The sequence below is a fragment of the Gorilla gorilla genome, chromosome 12 (assembly GCF_029281585.2).
Source record: "Gorilla gorilla gorilla isolate KB3781 chromosome 12, NHGRI_mGorGor1-v2.1_pri, whole genome shotgun sequence".
Classification (NCBI taxonomy): Eukaryota; Metazoa; Chordata; class Mammalia; order Primates; family Hominidae; genus Gorilla; species Gorilla gorilla.
The window spans coordinates 84,925,200-84,946,063 of record NC_073236.2 but is presented as its reverse complement, the minus strand read 5'-3'; the positions used below and the strand labels follow the sequence as shown (position 1 = coordinate 84,946,063).

Sequence of the window (20,864 nt, the reverse complement as noted above, 5' to 3'; positions counted from 1 at the left end):
GCTTAAATTTTAAGACCTATTTTTAGCTTACTGCATGTTGGAATAATTGAGATATCTTTTGAAGCACTTGGTTATTTGTTACAATATGTAAGATGGAACATCATTTTCAGATATATTTAAAGATTTTACTCTTCAACATGAACAGGAGGGGGGTTGTTTTAAACTAATGAACTCTTCTTTTTTCATAACTAATCCTCTCAAAAAATATTCTTTCAGGAGCCAAATTTAGAAAGTATGTGGGCCATTCTGCACATGTCACAAATGTCCGCTGGTCCCATGACTTTCAGTGGGTGTTGAGCACAGGAGGGGCTGATCACTCAGTTTTCCAGTGGAGGTTTATTCCAGAAGGTGTCAGCAACGGCATGCTGGAAACTGCACCCCAAGGTAAACCCAGCAATAATTTCTTAACATCATTTTATTTTTCAATAGGCATTTCAAAGAATGGTCTAACATGTATTCTATAGGTAAAGGATTTAAGCAATTTTGGAAAATTGATTCCTGTAATCTTAAAATTTTAAGATAAGAAGAAACTTTAAAGATTAATATGGGTCAGTTGGATAATTTTCTTCAAAGGAAGTTGCTTTACCAAATGCAAGTTGAGCAGGACGTCAGCAACGTGACATCTGCAATGTCAGAATAGGAAGCTCCTGACTCTCCCTCCACTCACGGACACCAAATACATGTTGATTCGCAGGTCCATTCTCTCTGAGAGAAAGTCATACAAGTTGAGAAACTCCTACCCACCAGGCAACTGAGAAAACATCCACATTGGGTAGGTAGGAAAAGCTGAGGCACACTCTGGCAGGAACCCTGCCCTGGGCACTGCTTCCTGAAATCAGGACAGGAATCCCCACCACTCAACCTCTGCCTGTGGAGAGAAGGGTTTGGACCTCACACATAGTGCCCTAACTCTAGGTTCCCTGTGGACTGGCTCTTAATTCACCAACTCTGGGAGTAGAGGGAATTAGACATTTGGGAGTCTCTATAGACCATGGGAAAGAAGCCTCGGTTTGATACAAGTGCTCAAGCCTTCCAGGGGCTTCATCCCCTGGAGCAGTTCTGAGAAGGGGCTTAAAAAATGCAGCCTAGTTTCTACCTAGAAGGGGTTGATGACACATTTCCGGAGGCTACTTGGCAGCCTGGCTTCTAACCAATATGCAACAGGGATTTAGAGGGGCAGACACACATTAGCCCAGCTGGCAGCCTAAGAAACAGACCTCTGAGCCTCCTCCCATGACTCATCCCAGCAGTAACTCCAGATCTAATAATATACTCTGGAAGGAGTTTGTCCACACGTTGAGCTCCCCAACTTTTATAGCTTCCACTCAAGGAAATGCATCCTAAACCTCCCACTTCTGGGAGCAGAGGGGGCAAAGTATATGAATGTCTGTCTAGACCATAGAGAAAGGTGGCAGTTTTATATGGACTTGTAGGCACTTCCAGCGGCTTCTTCTCTTAGGAGTGGTGACGAGAAGGTGCTCTAAGAATGCGGCTCCTCATTTCTCCCCAGATGGGGTTTCTGCCATGTGTTGAATGCCCAACTTTTACAGCTACCTCCCAGAGGACTCCATCCTAAACTTTTTTCTGGGAGCAGAAGGGACTAGGAATATTCTAGTCTTCCTATATCACGGAACAAAGATGTGGTCTTAAATGGGTTTACAAACACTTACAGGAGCGACGTCCCCTTGGAGCAGTGCAGAAAAAGGTTGGGAATGTGCAACTCCCATTTTTTTTCTCCAAAAGGGGCTTACAGCATACACTTCCAATGCTACTTGATGGCCTGCCATCAAATGATTTCCATCAAGGAGCTAACAGGGCAAACATATAATAGCCTTCCAGCAGCCAGAGCTCAGCACTTCATGAGCCTTTGCTCTGGCTCGCCCCAGTGATAAATCTAAGCCTACCCATACTTACTGGAAAAAGTTTGGTCATACACCAAGTGCCACACCTTCTATAGCTCCCACCTGTCTCCTTAATGAACTAGCTCTGGAAATTGATGGGGCTTCACATTCCTGAATGGACTTAAACCACATAAAATGAAGAGGTAGAGGTACAATGGGCCCACTTCAGGAGTTACCTCCCCAGGATCAGAGGGTACAGTCTAAATGTGAGTACAGGCATTTGTCACAGATTCTCTACCTGGCTTAGTGCAGAAAAAGTGAGTGGTAAATGACTGTGCTCAGCTTCACTGTGAAGATAGAAGGAATTGAAACACACAGCCTACCCTCCAACCCTTCTAGCTACGTCAAAAGAGTCTGATGTCTTCCCCTCTTTACAGTCTTGTGGTACCAACAGGACATGGCACATCTTAAGCTCTAGGGGCCACCAAAACAGACAGTAGTCTGGACAAACACAGATTTGAGAGGCACCTTAAAATCACTGGCCAGTCAGATTGGTGAGATCCTTCTCCTATACAAGGCCAGTCTGATGAGATAGGGAGAGGTTTTTTTTTTTTTTTTTTTTTTTAATCTAATGCACAGAAACCAACACACAGTGTCAGTGACAATAAAGAAATGAAATTCCAGATAAATGAGCAAGACATCTCCAGAAAGCAACCCCAGTTAAGTAGAGATATGTGGTTTACCCAAAAGGGAATTCAAAATAATAGTCATAAAGACCCTCACTGAGGTCAAGAGAGCGATATTAGAACAAATTGAGAACTTTAGAGATAGAAGGTGTTTTTTAAAAGTACGCAATGAATTTTGGTACTTTTAAAATACTTTCTCTGAGGATGGGCTGAGCACGTTGACTCATGACTGTAATCCCAGCACTTTGGGAGGCTAAGGCAGGTGGATCACTTGAGGTTAGGAGTTTGAACACCAGCCTGGCAAACATGGTGAAACACCCTTGTCTCTACTAAAAATACAAAAATTAGCCAGGCGTGGTGGAGCATGTCTGTAATCCCAGCTACAGGGGAGGCTGAGGCAGGAGAATTGCTTGAACCGGGAGGTGAAGGTTGCAGTGAGCCAAGATTGTGCCACTGCACTCCAGCCTGGGTGACAGAACATGACTCCATCTCAAAAAAAAAAAAAAAAGGAACTTTCTCTGAAGAGTACTGCCACTGAACTGAAAAATTCAATAGAGAGGTTCAGTAGCAGACTAGATTAAGCAGAAGAAAGGAACAGTGAACTTAAAGACAGATTACTGGAAACCATTCAATCTGAGAAAGAAAAAGAGTAAAGATAGCGTAGAGACTTACGGTGGTCCAACAACTTATGTGTTACCAACATGCCAAAAAGAGAAGAGAGAGAAATGGGCAGAAAACATGTTCAAGGAAATAACGGCAGAAAAATTCCCAAGCCTAGGAAAGAAAATAAGCCAAATCTAGGAAGCGCAAAGGACACCAGTAAGATGAATCCAAAAAGATGCACCCCAAGAAACATCTTAAATGATCACAAGTTAAAGGCAGAGCATTAAAAGTAGTAAGGGAAAAGAGAATCATCACACATAAGGAAACCTCTATAAAACCATAAGCAGATTTCCCAAATGCAAGTTGAAGGTCTAAGGTTTACGTGAAGAATTAACCTTTGGGGGATAACAGGAGAGGATACATTTCAGCTTCCTTAGGACAATTGTAACAGGCAGTGGGTCTGCTCAGGCTGCAGGGGAACAGGGTAACCTTTGAAATGTAAGTGGCCTTCAGAATGGGGCTCAAGGAATGGTTCACGGTTGGGGCCTATGTGTTCCAATTCATTGGACGTGTATGTAGTATTTTCATTTATCTCTGATGTCAGCAGAGGTGAGCAGGTGATAAAATGAAAAATTATTTGAATAAATGTCGACAAGAGTTCTGTGGTGGTTTGGGCCATGACAATTACCAACACTTGGGTGGGCATGCTTAAAAGGCTAAAGAGGATCTGTATTGAAGTAAATGGTTGGGTTTATTTTTGCCCTAGCCTTTCCCTTCTTAAAACCTGCCCATTTTACAAAACAAAGCTTAAAACCCAGGTATCTGCTATCTAATAGAAATGTGTAAATGACCAACCTAGGCAATGTGGTGAAACCCTGTCCCTACAAATAAAATTTAAAAATTAACTGGGCATGGTGGTACGCATCTCTGTAGTCCCAGCTGCCAGGAGGCTGAGGTGGGAGGATTGCTTGAGCCCCAGAGAAGGAGGTTGTAGTGAGCTGAGATTGTGCCACTGCACTCCAGCCTAGGAGACAGACCCTGTCTCAAAAAAAGTATAAATGAGTTTAGTCTGCCTGGTGGGTGGTGTGGGGAAGGAAGTTGTCCTAGTCTGTTAATGTTCCTGAAAGGAGTGAAGGGTGGGCTGAACTAAACCAAAAGATGAAAGAAAGATGTTTTAACAATTTATATTAAATGAAAACTATGGTATAGTTTTTATTTACTTTGCTAGGATGAAAGGAAAAATATTTTAGATAATTTCAGTTGCTCAGAGTCTCAGAATTTTTGCTTGTTTCTTATGGGTTGTATCTCTGCAGAAGGTGGAGCTGATTCCTACAGTGAAGAATCTGATTCAGATTTATCTGATGTGCCCGAACTGGACTCTGATATTGAGCAAGAAGCTCAAATCAATTATGATCGCCAGGTCAGTAAGCAGGGAGCAATGAAAATTTGTAACCCCAGAAGGGGATCTCATTGGATTTGGACATAGCACTAAAAATGACTGGCACTTAGACAAAGAGAATTAAGGCAGAAACAAGAAAAATAGTCTACTTTGTGCCTTTAAGTGCAGGTTAAAACCAAAGTGTTTACCCAATCATACCATTAAAATTTATTTCAGCAGAAAGTAATTGCACAGTTTCAAAACTGAACCCCTGGTATTTGGGCTTTTTGCCTCCCTAGCACCTAAAACTTTAAAATATATTTTGAAGAAAAATGTGCAAGTAAGCCATAGGTCTTTTTTCACTTTCTTAGCAGATTATGAAAGCATGTGTTTCCTTTACAAGGATGGATACCCTTAAGGCATGGTGGTTTGCATGTGAGCTTGTTAGCCCGGTTTTTCTGTTAACTTACTGCAACCATTATCCATTTAATCAAAGTAATTATCTACTTAAAGCTCAAATAAAATGTGTATTAATCTCTCCAGTCAGAAATCACCTCTAGTAGGAAAGCTGATCAGCTGACTTCAATTTTTTTGGAAGTTGACATATCATTTTAGCACTCAACAGTGAGTGTTAAAGCAATCCCTCAGCGGAATCTGAACACATACCACCTTGTTACAGCAATAACCATGGGGGTTCTCTTTTTCTTCCTTGTCACTTAACAAAGATATGTGAAGCAGATTCTGTACATGAATGTGGAATGAATAAGACTTCAAATTTCAGATGCATGAACTGTAAGTGTCGCCAATAGAGATTTAAGATATAGGCCTATGGCAGCTACCATGTATTGAAAGAAGTAAAGTAACTTGCCCATGTCCACTTTGCTTGTAGTATTAGGATAACAATGCTTACCTAGGCTTCTCTCCAAAGTGCACATTCTATGCACTACTTGGTTTGCCTCTATATAAGCACTAAATTGGAATATTTTTCAGCCCATAATCATCAGTCATTGATTCAGAGTTTGAAAAATTGTGTTCGTACCAAGACAGTCTAATGGTTTGGGTCAGCCCCATGACGAAATCATCTTGACTGTGCATTGACACATTGTATTATGCAATATGACTACTAAAAAGGACTTGAAAAGAGATTATTGTCTGTGGCCATACAACCCTGAACGTAGTCAATCTTGCCTGAATGGAAATTATTAATGTGGAAATATTATGCAAACACTAAACAATATTATACTCTGGTATCAGGAGACAATAAAGTTTAAACACAATACAGAATTTAGGAAAAGAAATCTTTAATTGGGAAGTGTTTGTTTAATAAAATGGTGCTAGTAGAAGAATGAAAAGGGGCCAGGCACAGTGGCTCATTCCTGTAATACCGATGCTTTGGGAGGACAAAGTGGGAGCATCACTTGAGACCAGGAGCTTGAGACCAGCCTAGTTAACATGGTCTCTGTATCTACAAAAAAAAAAAAAAAAAAAAAATGCTGGGCATTTGCCTGTAGTTCCAGCTACTCAGGAAGCTGAGGTGGGAGGATTGCCTGAGCCCAGGAGTTTGAGGGCTACACGCCACTGTACTGCAGTCTGGGCAACAGAGCAAGACCCTGTCTCTAAGAAAAATAAGTAAAAGAATGAAAAGGTAGACTTAAAATTCATGCCTACGACTTAAACAGTTTGAATATCCTTAATGTGAAAATCTGAATTCTCCAAAATCCAAAACTTCATGAGTACCGGTATGATGCTGAAAGGAAATGTGCATTGGAGCATTTTGTATTTTGGTTTTGGATTTGGAATGCTCAACCAGTAAGTATAATGCAAATATTCCAAGATCTGAAAAAATCTGAAATCCAAAACATTTCTGATCCCAAACATTTCAAATAAGGAATACTCAACCTGTATATTCTCCCTGACATGTCACTTTCCAGTGCTTTCACCGATATTTGATTTACATTCACAATATTCCTGAGTTATTCCTTAACAGGGATTTTTTAACTCAATTTTACAGATGAGAATTTGAAGCCCACAGAGGTTATGAGACCCATTTAAACAATAGAAATATGAAGACTAGAATTCATTGCTCTAAAGTAAATAGTTGGTGAGCTGATGAAAGCATCATGAATTAAGTTGAATAATAATCTTTAGATTCTAGAAGCTTGGTTAATTGCATTTGTAGTAGACAAAACAGTAGTGAGAGTTCTTCTGACTTTTTACAAATGATTTTTGATCAAATCCTAAACAGGGGCCTTATATTTTATGATTTTTAAAAGAGTTTGATTAAATAAAAACTTGATGAAGATGAGAAATTATTACTAGATTGGATTTGATTCTCCACCTGTTAAATGGACATTTCTTGGTAGTAAAGTATAAATACACAGTAAACAACAGATGTGTTTTTATATGCATTTAAATGGTACAATCAGCAGCACGTTTTAGGTCCCAAGTTAGACCAAGATTGATCTTTGCTCTATATCTCAGATCTGTTAAGATGCATGAAGCTATGAAGTGAATGTGATTCCAAAGAGGGATTTCAGGAGAAAATTGTCATGACTCATGAGGTCCATATTTTTCAAATGTCAGAATCAGTAAGAGATTTCTGGCCTTAGAAGAAATAAAACAAACTATTTTATTTATATTTTACTGATACTTAATTTCCTTTAAAATTTACTAATATATTTTCTAGACATTAAGAAAACAGTAACAAATCAAGAAAGATTATTTTAAAATCCCAATTATTTAAAAAATAGTTCATATTAGTTTTATTCATTAGGAAAAAGTAATATTCATTCTCATGTCTTAAGTTTTCAGACATTTTATTGAAGCGATTAAAGATTTTACAAGAATGTCAAGATACTGATATTTTTGGAACCTGATGAAAGGCATCTCACCCAGATGTTTCTGTTGTACTTTAAGGTTTACAAAGAAGATCTACCTCAGCTAAAGCAACAAAGTAAAGAGAAAAACCACGTAGTGCCCTTCCTCAAACGAGAAAAGGCTCCTGAGGACAGCTTGAAACTCCAGTTCATACACGGGTGGGTGGCCTGTCATGGGCGCCCGTGCGTGTTCCTCTGTCTCTGCCTGGCTGTCACCAACCTTAGCACCAGGCTTAAGGGATCCCCTCCCCTCAGTGTCGTCCTCCTCCTGGCTAGCTCTTCTCTGCAAAGTGCACTTGTACCTGTGGTTGCTATTTTAAGTGTGACTCTCTACCCACTTCCCTCGTTGATGTTCTGTGGCCATCACAGTGTGATTGTCTCTAGATTTCTCAGACTTCATATAATTCCATGACTTAAAGGGTGCTGCTGCTCATTGCTGCTGCACTTCTTTCTCATCACCATCTTCACTTCCTCTTTCTCCTTTCCCCTAATCCCCTGCTGTGTTTTGCTGGCTCCACCATAGGACGGTATTTTCTTCAGATATTTTCTGCACATGTGCCCAAAATGATTTTGAATTTTGTAAAATTTTATGCACCCTTGCATATTTTAAGTAGACAACTAAAACTTTTTAATGTCGGTTTAAATGGCTGAGAAGATACTATCTGTATTATGAATACATCAGTCCTTTAAATGGATGCAAAGGAACCTAAATGCCATAAATGTTTGATTCTCACTATTATCAACTTAAAAAATACGTGAGACCAGACACAGTGGCTCACACCTGTAATCCCAGCCCTTTGGGAGGCTGAGGCAGGTGGATTGCTTGAGCCCAGGAGTTCGAGACATGGTGAAATCTCATCTCTACAAAAAACTAGCCAGATGTGGTGGCGTGTACCTCTAGTCCCAGCTACCCAGGAGGGAAGTTGAGGTTGGGGAATCACCTGAGTTGGGGAGGTCTAGGCTGCAGTGAGCTGTGATCTTGCCAGTGCACTCCAGCCTGGTTAACAGTGAGGCCCTGTCTCAAAAGGGGGAAAAAAATACATGAACAAGTCCTTCTAAAACAGGAAGCTATTTTACGTCATTCATATTTCTACCTAAGCTCACATTTCCATTCTAATTTTCCCATAAAATTTTACCCTAACATAATCTTTTTATGCTTGAGAGTCCTTTGTCACCATATCATACCCTCTGCAAGAAAAAAAATTTTTCTGTGGTCCTAAGACTCTAACTCAGCCCAATACAATATCCACTAGCCACACACAGTCACTGAGCACTTAAAATATGGCTATTCTGAAAAAAGATGTTCTGCATGTGTAAAATGCACACCAATTTTGAAGACTTACTATGAAAAGAGGAATGTAAAATATCTCATAAGTTTTTATGTTGATTACATGTTGACATAGTAATATCTTAGATGTGTTTTGGGTTTAAAATGTTACTGAAATAAATTTTTTTTCTAATATGGCAACAAATTTTTAATTACTTAGGAGGATCATGTTATTTTTCTGTTAGTGTTGCTCCATTAACAGTTTATTTGAATTATAATTATTAGTAAAGTCGACTAAATCAACATGAATATATTACTAACTGTGACATATAATTATTAAGCACAGAAAAATTTTGTTGGAAATTATTTTAATATGATGGATTGGTTTTCAGTTGCAAGATCTGTGCATTTATATTACTTACTGTTAGAATGTAACAAAGTTTAATATTGAGTCTATTCTCAGTTCTCATTTTTGTATAGATATAAGCAGTGAGAAAGTTTATTCTCTTAAATAAGTAGGTAAGAATGGAGGCCATTTTATAGCAATGTTATTCAATTCTTCAAACTCCTATGATAGGCCAAAAAAGTCATATTTGATTTTGATGTATCACAAAAAATAATGATCTTTCAGCTGGTAATTCCATTAAGTCTCTGTACAATTTTGTTGAAAGCAAAGAATTGGAAATCACTTGATTTGCAGGATTCCTTAGCCAGTCATTAGAGTTGTTTTCTTTCAACATGCATACTTGTATTTTGAATTGTTCCTTTGTTTTGGTGCCCCTGGAAGGGTCTGTGTCCCAGAGTAATACAGTGTAGTAGGATTCCAGATGGAGGAGAGGAATGGCTTTCTGCAGTGGGCGGAAGGCATTTATGAGAGGGGAGATGGGAAAGGAATACCTGTGCCTCATCACAGATGTGTTCTCAGATGATCATTTTTAAGAAAAAGCACACACAGTAGCTGAGGATCTGCTAACAGATTCTGTTACAATGTTCAGTGCCCATGTGCCTTTTTGAGAGTCATCTCATGCCCTCAGACGGCCACATATCCTCATTTAAACATTGCTGTCCTATGTGACACCTGGGGTTCCACTTGTACGTGTTCACGTCAATATGTTAGCCTTGCCTCTGACACCTCCTGCTCCATGCATTTGCTGTTTGTTCAACCACTGTGCATTTCTTGGACCTGTGCTTCAGTTATAGAGGCTACGACTGTAGAAACAATCTGTTCTACACACAAGCTGGGGAAGTAGTCTACCACATTGCTGCAGTTGCTGTCGTGTATAATCGGCAGCAGCACTCCCAGAGGCTGTACCTGGGGCACGATGACGACATTCTCAGCCTGACCATCCATCCAGTGAAGGACTATGTGGCTACTGGGCAGGTATCTATCTCCTGTAAACTAGGGCCTAGCCAAAAAGAGAATTTAATTTTTGAATTCAGTTTACATACTAGAAATTCAAGAAATACTTGGTAGAAATAAACATGAGATGGGAAGATGAAGATTGAGTGATCATTGGATCCTTCCAAGATTATGGGAGAATCAACCAAAGCATCTTAGCACTATTGGGAGACCTCTGAGGAGTTCTTTTCCTGGAAGGATGAGATCTATGAATGGGACCAGCTAAAACTAAAATGGTGAAAGTTTTGTCAAGGAGCAGCTTTATATACTTCCTTGCTGTATGCCCAGGACTTAGTATATCCTAGGTACTCAATAAATATTTATTGAATGAACCATTTAAAAATACAATAACATCTAGAGTATAATTATATTTGTAAGACTGAAAACCATAAGACTTTTGACTAATTTGTATTTTAGCCTTATAAAAACACCTTGAATTTTATCTGAACTTTTTTTTGAAATGCCTAAACCTTAGATTGAGTCTGTAATTGAAAAAGCTGCTAAAACAGGGACCCTCTAGAATCATTTGGGAGTGTAAAGAGAAAAATAATCATTAATTTATTAAAGACTTTATTAAACACAGATGTATTACCTTGCTGGCAAAAGAGTAATATTGTCAAAAGTATTTTTAGTTTTATCTTTTCCTCGAATGTATAGATTATACTTTTGTTCAGTTTTTATAATGAGTGTTTAATTGCAGATAATACTTCAAATGGTATTAACTAAGTGGCAAATTCTAAGAAAACATTCTTGGTATAATGTCAAAGGTTAACATGAGACAAGCCCTTTTCCTGAGACTTGACATGCAGGTGGTAAAGCCTTTGGACAGAGTTCATAACCTGGGGTTCATGAAATCTATGAATGAAAATGAGAACATGAGGGGAGTCAACCCCTTAAAAAGTTGTATTTGGGGGAAAAAGGATCCATAGCTTTTAAATATTTTTTTAAAAGGGTTACAGTCCTCCAAAGGGTAAGGGCTGACCATTGGTTTATACATGAATTTGCTGGCCCTCCAACTGAAAATTAGAGACCTACTGTGTTAGGTGATGTTATAAGGTTTTACAAGTAATTGATCATTGCTTTGCTTTTTCACTTGCCCTTATTTTTTGTCTGTCTTATAAACAGATGGTGCTTGATTCACGTGTATTTAATAGCCTCTTTTTTTAAGTAAAAGCCAGAGGTGGTTTTTTTTACATAAATCCCCAAGGAGATACTGCACTCAATACTGTATTTGATGGAAGGTAAACCAGTGGCAAACAGTATTCCAGCAGCCACCTGCAGGAGACTGGGCCTCCACAGACCTCTGTAGGAGTGGCCTGGATTCTACTCATTTATGCCTATGGCTTTATCTCCCATTTTTCCTTTTAAAGTCATCACACCCAACAGGTTTCCCCACCCCCCACTACATATTACAAGTGAGAAAAACCACTTTACTATTATAATTTTCTTTGTTGTTGGGGATTAGTGTGATAGAAGCTTGTATCCCTGCAAAGATAATCCACCTTACTGAAAGATAGTGTTGCCATGAAAATGTTATTTCCCAGGGGGAGAAGCGGGACCAGGTCTTCTTCTGGTGGGTAGCGTAATTGAGAATGGGTAAAATAACTCTGGATAGCGTCATGACAATGTACAAGTGACTTCCTTGACTGAGAAGCAGAATCTTGTGTCGAGCTGGGAAGGCAGGAGAGGGAATGGTAGAAGTAACTGACAAAAACAAGGCACAGTGGACATTTGAATTAGCCTTAAAGGCCCAGGCATCAGGTTAGGCTCTGTTGGAACTCTACCTGATTGCCAGGACAAGCCTCTTAGAGATACAGTGCCTCAGTTTCCTCATCTCAAAAATAACTGAATTGTAGCAGATGATTTCCTAGGGTCCTTCTATTCTCCAAATGGGTTTATCTTGGTTTCTGAGCAGTGTTGGACTCTAAGGAACAAAATCATTGTTAGTATAATGTATTAGTAGTTAATAACAGTCATTCTGTTATTTAAGGTTGGAAGAGATGCTGCTATTCATGTGTGGGACACACAAACTCTAAAATGTTTGTCGCTGTTGAAAGGACAACATCAGAGAGGAGTGTGTGCACTTGATTTTTCAGGTAAGGCCAAGAGTGATTGACACATGGTTCTACGTTGAGAGAGAGAGAGACACAGAGCGAGTATGCCCCGCGCATGTGCGCACGCGTGTGTGTATTTAAACATGCTCCCACTTAGTCGTTCTGTTTGTATTGAAGTGCAAGCTCTTTGTATGCCAGCTACCCGCTCTTATACTGAGAATCATACATAGGAATACCTCACCAAAAAATGTGGCCTTTAGATTACACACCGCTTCCCATCTTCCTCATTTTCTGTCTCCTAAGTCATTACCCAGAGCTCACACTGTGTTCTGTATTTGCTTGAGCAATTTGAAATCCAGAGCAGCTGTTGCTGTTGACTTAGTCGCAAATGTCTGGCAGTGACTCAGAACATCAATTTCATCTCTCCAAATAAGTGGGAGCACATCACTTCTGATTGAAAATACAAAGTACTAGAGAGAAGGCTGCAAATTATCTGCAGAGGGCCACTTTACAACATTGGTATTTTGGAAATAACTTTTATATCGAAAAAATAGAACTGAAGTTTTCATCTCCTTAATTTAAAATTTGAACACAGTATCATAAAAAATAACTGATGAAAGTTAAGTTCCTTTAGAGTGAGTTTTCTTTAAGTTGGCATTTGAGAATGAGGGTCTATCACAAAAAAGTATTTCTACCTAGAAATTTTTAATAATTGCAACTGTAGAAATTAGATCAATAGAAAAAGAATTCTAAACTTTGTACAGAAAGCTGATTTTATAATTTTTTTCTAAATCTTATTCAAGTGCTTAATAAGTATAACATGTGTAATATTATTAAATTCCATGACTCCACAAGCCTGATTGTTCTCCCCTGTCCCTTCCTCTCCCCGTTCAAGCCCTCACTCTCTCTCATCTATGCCATGGTAGTCATGCTGGTCTCTAATTCTATCCCCTCTTCCTCAGTCCATCCCACCCTCTTCTGGAGTCTCCCAAAAGCATAGTTACCATTGCCACCACATGGATTCCCCTTGGTTGGCTGACTCATTGTGGAGCCCTTGGGACATCCATGGCCTTCCATGATCTGGCCTTAACCTTCCTTAGCAGCATTTTTAACCCACCAGCCCATTAGTGCTCCTTCACATCTGTCTAACTGTGGAGGCTACATGCACTCTTGCCCTTCTTTTGGCTGTGTTCTTTGCTCATGCTCTTCTCATGTGTCTTTTCAAGTCCTGCCATCCTTTAAGGTCAAGCTGGAAGTTTTCTCTTCCAACTTTACAGGGAGAAATAACCTGTCCTTTATTCTGCATCCCTTAGCCCTTTGTTGTCATTGCTCTTATGGCACCCATTGCTCTTGTGGCACTCCATGTGGCACACAGTTACTTGTGTCAGCATCTCCCAGGCATTTCACACACAGTAAACTACTTGGCAGTAGAGCCCATCTGTCTGGTCCCCACTGCACATGTCATATTGCTGTGCAAATAGAAGCTACTAAAAAAAGTGAATGACTAAATGAACAAATGAGGTTCTGCTTAATGCACTTTGTCTTGCCTTTCCCTATTACTACTAGAATTTTACATTATAAACCACGTTTGGGTGAAAACTACCTTCATTGCCTGACCAGTGCAACATGGGGCAGTTTTTAGTTTTTCTAACAGGCATGTTCTCACATACTGTGAATTACTCTACAAATCTGAGCTGCTGTATCATTATTAGAAGTTATTCAATGCCTTCAGTGATTATCAAATTAGTAAAAATCAAGGCTAAACAGTTTATACTCTACACTGGTGACATGTGAGGTAGGAGAAGGCATAAGTGTCAAGGGAGAGAGAACTCCGCATACCACCTGCCAGCTGAATAACACAGTCAGTAATTCACTCAATAAACAGTGAATACAAAGTCCAAACTCCCGGAAGTGTGATGGACATGCAGTTTTAAAATAGGTGTGCTATGTGTCACTGATAAAGCAGTGAAACCTAAAAGAAGCTGTAATTTTAGTTCAAATACGATTGTATTTCAAAGATGGGGATGAATTCCTTCTGCTTTTTGTTCTCCATAGTTCTACTCCTCAGTGGCCAAACTGCCTTTTTCCTAAAATTAATTTTGCTAGCAGACAAATGTGTGTATACTTAATATAAGTAATTAATATGCTTTAGAAGAGTGGTGAAATGCCCGTTAAAGTAGCAAAAATAAATAACAACAGCTAAATGTTTACAACATTATTGGGAATCCAATATATTCATTCTTTTGGCAGCACTGAAAATTGACTCAATTCTAGTGAACAATCTGGCAATGTATAACAAAGCTGTGATTCAAAATGACAAGTATGAAGATTGTATTTTATGCACATTTCAATGTATCAAGATAAAAGAAAAAATTGAACTCAAAATACCATCTATCACTGATTGCAAATGAGAATGTGCATATGTGTATTAGCATATAAACAAAGTGGCAAGAAATTTAGAGTAATATAAATAGAATTTAATCATTTGGTTATTTCCTCTATAGAGTTGATTAGTTTTCTATTTTTTAAAATCAAAATAATTAGCTCATGTTATTTTAAATACCTTTGGAAGAAGAGATTAGCAGATCAAAGACATTAACTATGAGATGAGTTGGTAGCAATAAGCTGGTACCCAGTAATGTGGCCTCTTCATTTCAGATAGCTAACATTTCTTCTGGGCTTATTAGTTTTATAGAAGAAAGAACAAGAAATTAAGTGAGCTTAGAAACCTTTTTCCCATAAGGCAGCCCTTCAGATGAGTGCCTGGGTAGAGAAATCAGATACTCTGGAGGAGGTGAGGAGCCCGATTCTGTAACTGCTTCTGATTCCCATCTTGGGCAAATAAATTCCCAAATATGAAATGTTTTGTGCATAAGAAGGGTATTTCAGTATTTTAACATTACAGTCTCCATTCTCCAGATAACAATCACTGGGAAAGAGCCCATTTTTCAGCAAATGTGTTGTTTTTGCTTACGGAAATTCACCTTTTTGTCTTACAGGTTAAGTAGTATGTCAATATATAAATGGTAGAAAGGAATCTGATAGTTTTAGAAAGTACTAATACTAAGGACTATTGCAGAAAAACTTTCACTGATACGTGATTCATTACCATAAATGGTTACATACAGATGAATTGTAGTCATTGAGTGGGGGTTGGGGTGAGGGAGTGGGGACCTGTGGTGACTCCTGAAAGTGTGAGCTGAGGCCTGTTTGGTTTAATTTCTATTGATAGTCTATGTTCTAATAATATAGTTTGAGTCTTAAACCCCTGCAACCACTTTATAGGCTGAGAATGGAGATCCTGAAGTTTGGTGGGGTGGCCTGGGCAAAAGTCAACAGTGGCCGATCCAAAGGCAGAACCCAGGTCCATTGCGAGGGCCACCAGGCCTGGGTTTGTCAGCAGGCAGGAGGCATGCCAGGAGTTCTCCTCGGTGTCAGGCCTCCTCCTGCCGCTTCCCTTTGCCGATGCTAGTGTGTACACTTGGCAAGAGTGTCATACCTGGGACACTCAGTGTGCAGGCTCACTTTCCGCTACCTGTGCCCTCCAGTAAGCATGTCCATCTGCCCTTCCCACCCTCCACTGTAACTGTGGAGTAGACATGGTGGTGCATAGAGGCCCCCATGTGGAACAGCCCCAAGTGAAGAGAGATCCCGTTCTAAAACAGCCCAGAAACTCACACTTACCTGAAGTATGAACAAGGGCAACTAATGCTACCATCCTTTGGAAACTGATAGAAAAGTGAGTAGCTCAAGTAGAAATGTTGAAAGAGGAGACTACGTAGACCTCCTTGTTTAACGGTGTAAACAGGGCACTGACACGACACTCATCAGTTACGATTTAGCTAGTGCTCCATCTCTGTGCCTCAGGACTCCTGTCGCTGCCCTTCTCTTAGGAGTTAGCTCTTTTGGGGGGTTTTATGGACACCTACTGATAGTGTGCTTGTCTCTTACTAGAGAATAAATTGTCCTGGAAATATAAAGCAGGCAAACAATGTGAAAACTAGACAACAAATAAGCACAGTTATGTGTGAGGATTTAGATTGTTCTTGCCACTTTTCGAAAGCAAACAAAAGGCATTTTTAGTCAAAAATGTTTCTTGGACAAAATTTGTAACTGGGCTACAAGGACAAGAAGGAATGAATATTATCTCAGTTGAGAACCTCTTTTAACTCAGTATTTATTACTGTCTACGGGAAGGGGAACCATTTTTGTTTTGTGCTTGCCGTGAGGAAAGTGCTTCCACATGAATAGAAAACCAGATTAGAAATAGAAAAGGTCAACCACAGAAGTATTTTCTAGCCTAAATATCAACCATATAATTTTTTTAAAAGCTTCGTAGAATAATACTGATTTCCATAAGGGCACATCTAAGACTTGATTTCATTGTGTTCAGTAGAAAACCTATGCATTTTTTATGAGCCCTGAATAGAGAGACCAACTCATAATTGTCTGAATAAAACTTTGTCTAATTCACCCTTTACTATTGACATTAAATGCCTTCATATTATTTCTGGACTATGTCACAGACATCCATAATTAATGCATGCTGTGACTGCAAAGATGTGAAAGGACATTACCTAAGAGTCTAAAAACATGGCTAAAAATAAAAAACTCCAACTAACCGGTCAGAGAGTAGATTTCCAAAGCTAAGACCAACCTTACAGGGAAAGTGAGAACTGGGAAAGAGTAAAAAGGTAGCCAATTTTATTTCCAAACTGTGTAGTATATACACAGAAATAGCCCACACCCGCAGAACTCGGGGAAGTCACCATCCCAAAAAAGAGGTATGGTTGTTGAGGCACCTCTGGGTTTGGACTTCTGCTTCCATTGCTACCCACAATCAGAATATCTTTTTTGGTTTAGAAAGGTTGGTATAACAGTGAGGATAAGCTGACAGGGCCTTGCAGAAATTCTCCTAAAATAAAAGCTCACCTCTTACCCCGGCAAAATCAGCTTATCCTTAGGCCTTCTTCAGATGACATAAAACTTTATTATTTTAAATGTATTTGTGCTTGCATTCCAAGAAGAACATAACTACACAGATTTCAAAAGAAAACATGAAATATAGTAAATGAATGCAACAAGACATTAAATATTCGTAGTGTTTTTGAAATGAATAATTTCTTTAAAAATTTGTTTATAATTAACACATAATTGCAAATGTTTACGGGGTAGAATGTGACATTTCAGTACATGTATATATTGTGTAATGATCAAATCAGAGTAGCTATCACATCCATCACCTCAAACATTTATCATTTCTTTGTGGTGATAACATTCAAGATCTTCTTTTCTAGCTATTTTGAAATATACAATACATTATTAGCTATAGTCACCTTAATATGTAATATAACACCAGAACTTACTCTTCCTAACTGTAGCTTTGTACTCAGTCTTGACTCATCATCCAAAAAAAAATTTTTTTTTTTTTTTGAGACAAGGTCTCACTGTTTCACCCAGGCTGGAGTGCAGTGGCATGATCATGGCTCACTGCAGCCTGGACCTCCTGAGCTCAATCGATCCTCCCAACTCAGCCTCCCAAGTATCTGGGACTACAGATGCACACCACCAAGCTTAGCTAATTTTTTTTGTATTTTTGTAGAGACTGGGTTTTCTCATGTTGCCCAGGCTGATCACCCACTCCTGGGCTCAAGGGATTCACCTGCCTCAGCCTCCCAAAGTGTTGGGATTACAGATGTGAGCCACTGCACCTGGCCAAAATCTTTATAGCTATATAACGTAGTACATTCTATTTCAGTCTATACCATCCACAGGCATATTCTGTCTTTATCTTCTTCCTCATCATCAATGTCACCAGTATCATCAACATTCATTGAAAACTTGATTCATGTGAGACTTACAAAGGAAATGTGATGTATTATGAGTCTTAAAAGAGCTTATGATATTAAAAAAGGAGAGAGAAAACACCAATAAAAATAAAATCAAGTGCAGAGGCATGCCAATATAGAAACAACCAGAACATATCAAGAGATATGGAAAAAGTAATGTTGGTAATGAATAGGAAGTCATTACCAGTTCCTTCTCCTAAATGCTAAAGAGGGACCTTGCCCAATTTAAAGCCTGGTAACATTTAAGCATAAGGGGATATCATTAGTTGTTATTTGAAAGACGTAGTTTATAATAATCACTTGGTGGTGATTTAGCCCTTAATGAAAGTGTTAACGTCTTCATCTAATACTACAGCCTAGTAGCTTGAAAGGGTCATGTAACTTTCAAATCCTTGCCTCATACTTAGTAGTGATGGAGGGTTGGAGAGGATTTGGTTTGTTAAACCAGACTTTTTCTTTCTCTGACTCTCCTTCATCCAGAAAAGGAGGAGACTACCATTTCCAGTTGGTTGGAGGAGGGTCTCTTGCATAAGCAAGTGCCCTCAAAGCATGGGCGTTGGTTAGCAGTTGAGATGGGGTTGCCAGATTAAACCAACAAAATCATAGGAAGCTCAATTAAATTTGAGTTTCAGGTAAATAATTTTTGTCGTAAGTGTATTCCATGCAAAATAAGGATAAATATGTAATATACATATAAATATTGCATGTGACATACTTGTACTAAGAAATTAGTTACTGCTTACCTGAAATGCCAGTTTAACAAGGTTTTCTGTATTTTATCTGGCAACCCTAATTTGGGGTATACTGCAGGTCTGCCTTTGAAAATACCAGTTGGGACCTCTGAGTGGACTGGCAGAACTGGAAGAGGCAATTTATCACAGACCTGTGTTGCTTTACCCTCATGGCTGGCCCTTGGTAGTCAGAGAAGAGCCCTGATATACTGATGCAGGATGAGCTTGATCACTCGTCTCCTAGCAACCGCACAGCTAGTGGAAGGGAGACTGCTGACCCAGAGATGGTTCTGTGTTGAATCTAGCCTTGCAGGAAGGCAGCAAAGGAAAGGCTTATTGACTATACCTCTTCTTTTGTCTTGAAGGGAAAAAGCAAATTAACTGTTTTTATTTGAAATTTAATTGTGCATTCAATATATTTTTAAAACAATTTTTGGGAAAATAACCTAAATGTCCAAATTATAGTAATCATGGATAATTATTATTCTCTTAGAGAAATAAATTGTCCTGGAAATGTAAAGCAGACAAGTGATGTGAAAACTAGACAATAAGCAGTTATACATAGGGATTTACAGTAATCTATTCTTGCCACTTTTCTAAACAATTATAAGTAATATTTAATACTAAAGGAAAATGTTCATGATATAACAGATGAAGAAAGATTAGATTACCAGAATAATACTGAACAGGTTTTGTTTTTTTCTAAGCACATTTGTGTAAAGATTGGTAGGATATATATCAAATGTTAGCCTAGAAATTTGGAAGATTTAAAAATTTTTTGTATCCATATTTTCTAAATGTCCTATAACAAGTACACTACATTTGAAATAGGGAATATAAAATTTTTAAATTGTAAAATCATCTTTTGAAAGAATTTTTTGAGTTAAATTTAGTTTCTATAATGTTCCTAACTTGGAGAATTAACTGAACCCAGTTTTTAGAGCTGAAAATGGTCTCAGGATCACAAAGCCAAGTGGTACCTCGAGTTAAATACCATGAGATTTGTTTGTCACAAAATAGACATAGTTTTTGTAGCTTACCTGAGAGTCTCCCTCTAGCTCTGTGTCTCAGAATGTCAGGTCGGCAATTTACTTCGGCAGCCCGTTATGCATTAGGAAGCTCTGCTATCTCTAGTCATGCATTTCATTCAGCGAGGTCCATTTAGTATATGATACCTCTTATGTATTAAAATATAATTGTACATGTTTATAGAGTATAGTGTGATGTTTTAGTACATGTATACATTGTATAATCAAGTCAGGGCAGCTATCACATCCATCACCTCAAATATTTATCAATTCTTAAGATCAGTTACTTATTCCTCTTTACAGTGTATGGAATGTTTTGTTTTTTCATGGAAGAAATTTTGACGTTTGTGTTGTTTTCATACAGCCGATGGAAAATGTCTGGTGTCGGTTGGTTTAGACGACTTTCACAGTATTGTATTTTGGGACTGGAAAAAGGGAGAAAAGATAGCCACAACAAGGTAAGAAGCTGCCTGGATCTTACGGTATCCTGCTGATACCACGGTTCAGTAAAGGTCAATAGTTTTCATTTTCTGGTAAGATTTCGTCTTCAAATGCAGGTGAAATTGACGTAGAAAGCTTAGCACCTAAGTGAAAAAATACTGCAGTATTTCATGGTGCCAAACCTGACTTAGAGCAGGTAATGTTTGTTGCGGTGAATCAGAAAATTCCGAAATCCTCTGCAGAGAGTCATTCACCGCTTCATTTTGAGTGGTCTGTGTAATCTGTATCAAAGCACTTCAGCAATAGAAAAGCAGCTTTTCTCAGGCTGGTGCCTTGCCCCTTGTTTTTCTTCTGTCCTAGCATCTGGTGAAGGATTGTCAATGTCACCGGAGTCAGAAGCACCGTTTGTCATGAGGCTGCAGCATGCTGGAAAGGAGGCCCCACCGTGTGCATCTGCCACTTGCTTTCAAAGCAGGCAAATTGTTTCCCTAATCTCCCGTCTTATAAATAGATTTTTTGAGACCGACTGCTGTTTATAGACCACCTGTCCTCCCTTACCCCAGCCTTCCTGCCTGCTGAATCAGCACTAAGTCTGAACATGACTTTCCACTCCTACTTACATTGAGCTCAGTTGTTTGCCCAACCCTGATCAGGGGTCAAAATAGTTGGCAGCCAAGGCCCAGCAATACAATTTGTTGCCTAGGCGTGTTG

The 20,864-nt window shown here is 38.9% G+C and overlaps 1 protein-coding gene across 1 annotated transcript in view; it reads left to right on the top strand.

Moving 5' to 3' along the window:
• EML6 (EMAP like 6) overlaps nt 1-20,864 on the top strand; it is a 256,550-nt gene that overhangs the window by 140,429 nt on the left and 95,257 nt on the right. The window contains exons 12-17 of the mRNA XM_055377903.2: nt 217-384; nt 4,444-4,550; nt 7,425-7,543; nt 9,846-10,032; nt 12,041-12,146; nt 20,077-20,170. Coding sequence (XP_055233878.2) covers nt 217-384; nt 4,444-4,550; nt 7,425-7,543; nt 9,846-10,032; nt 12,041-12,146; nt 20,077-20,170 — 781 coding nt within the window. The remainder of the gene's footprint in view (nt 1-216; nt 385-4,443; nt 4,551-7,424; nt 7,544-9,845; nt 10,033-12,040; nt 12,147-20,076; nt 20,171-20,864) is intronic.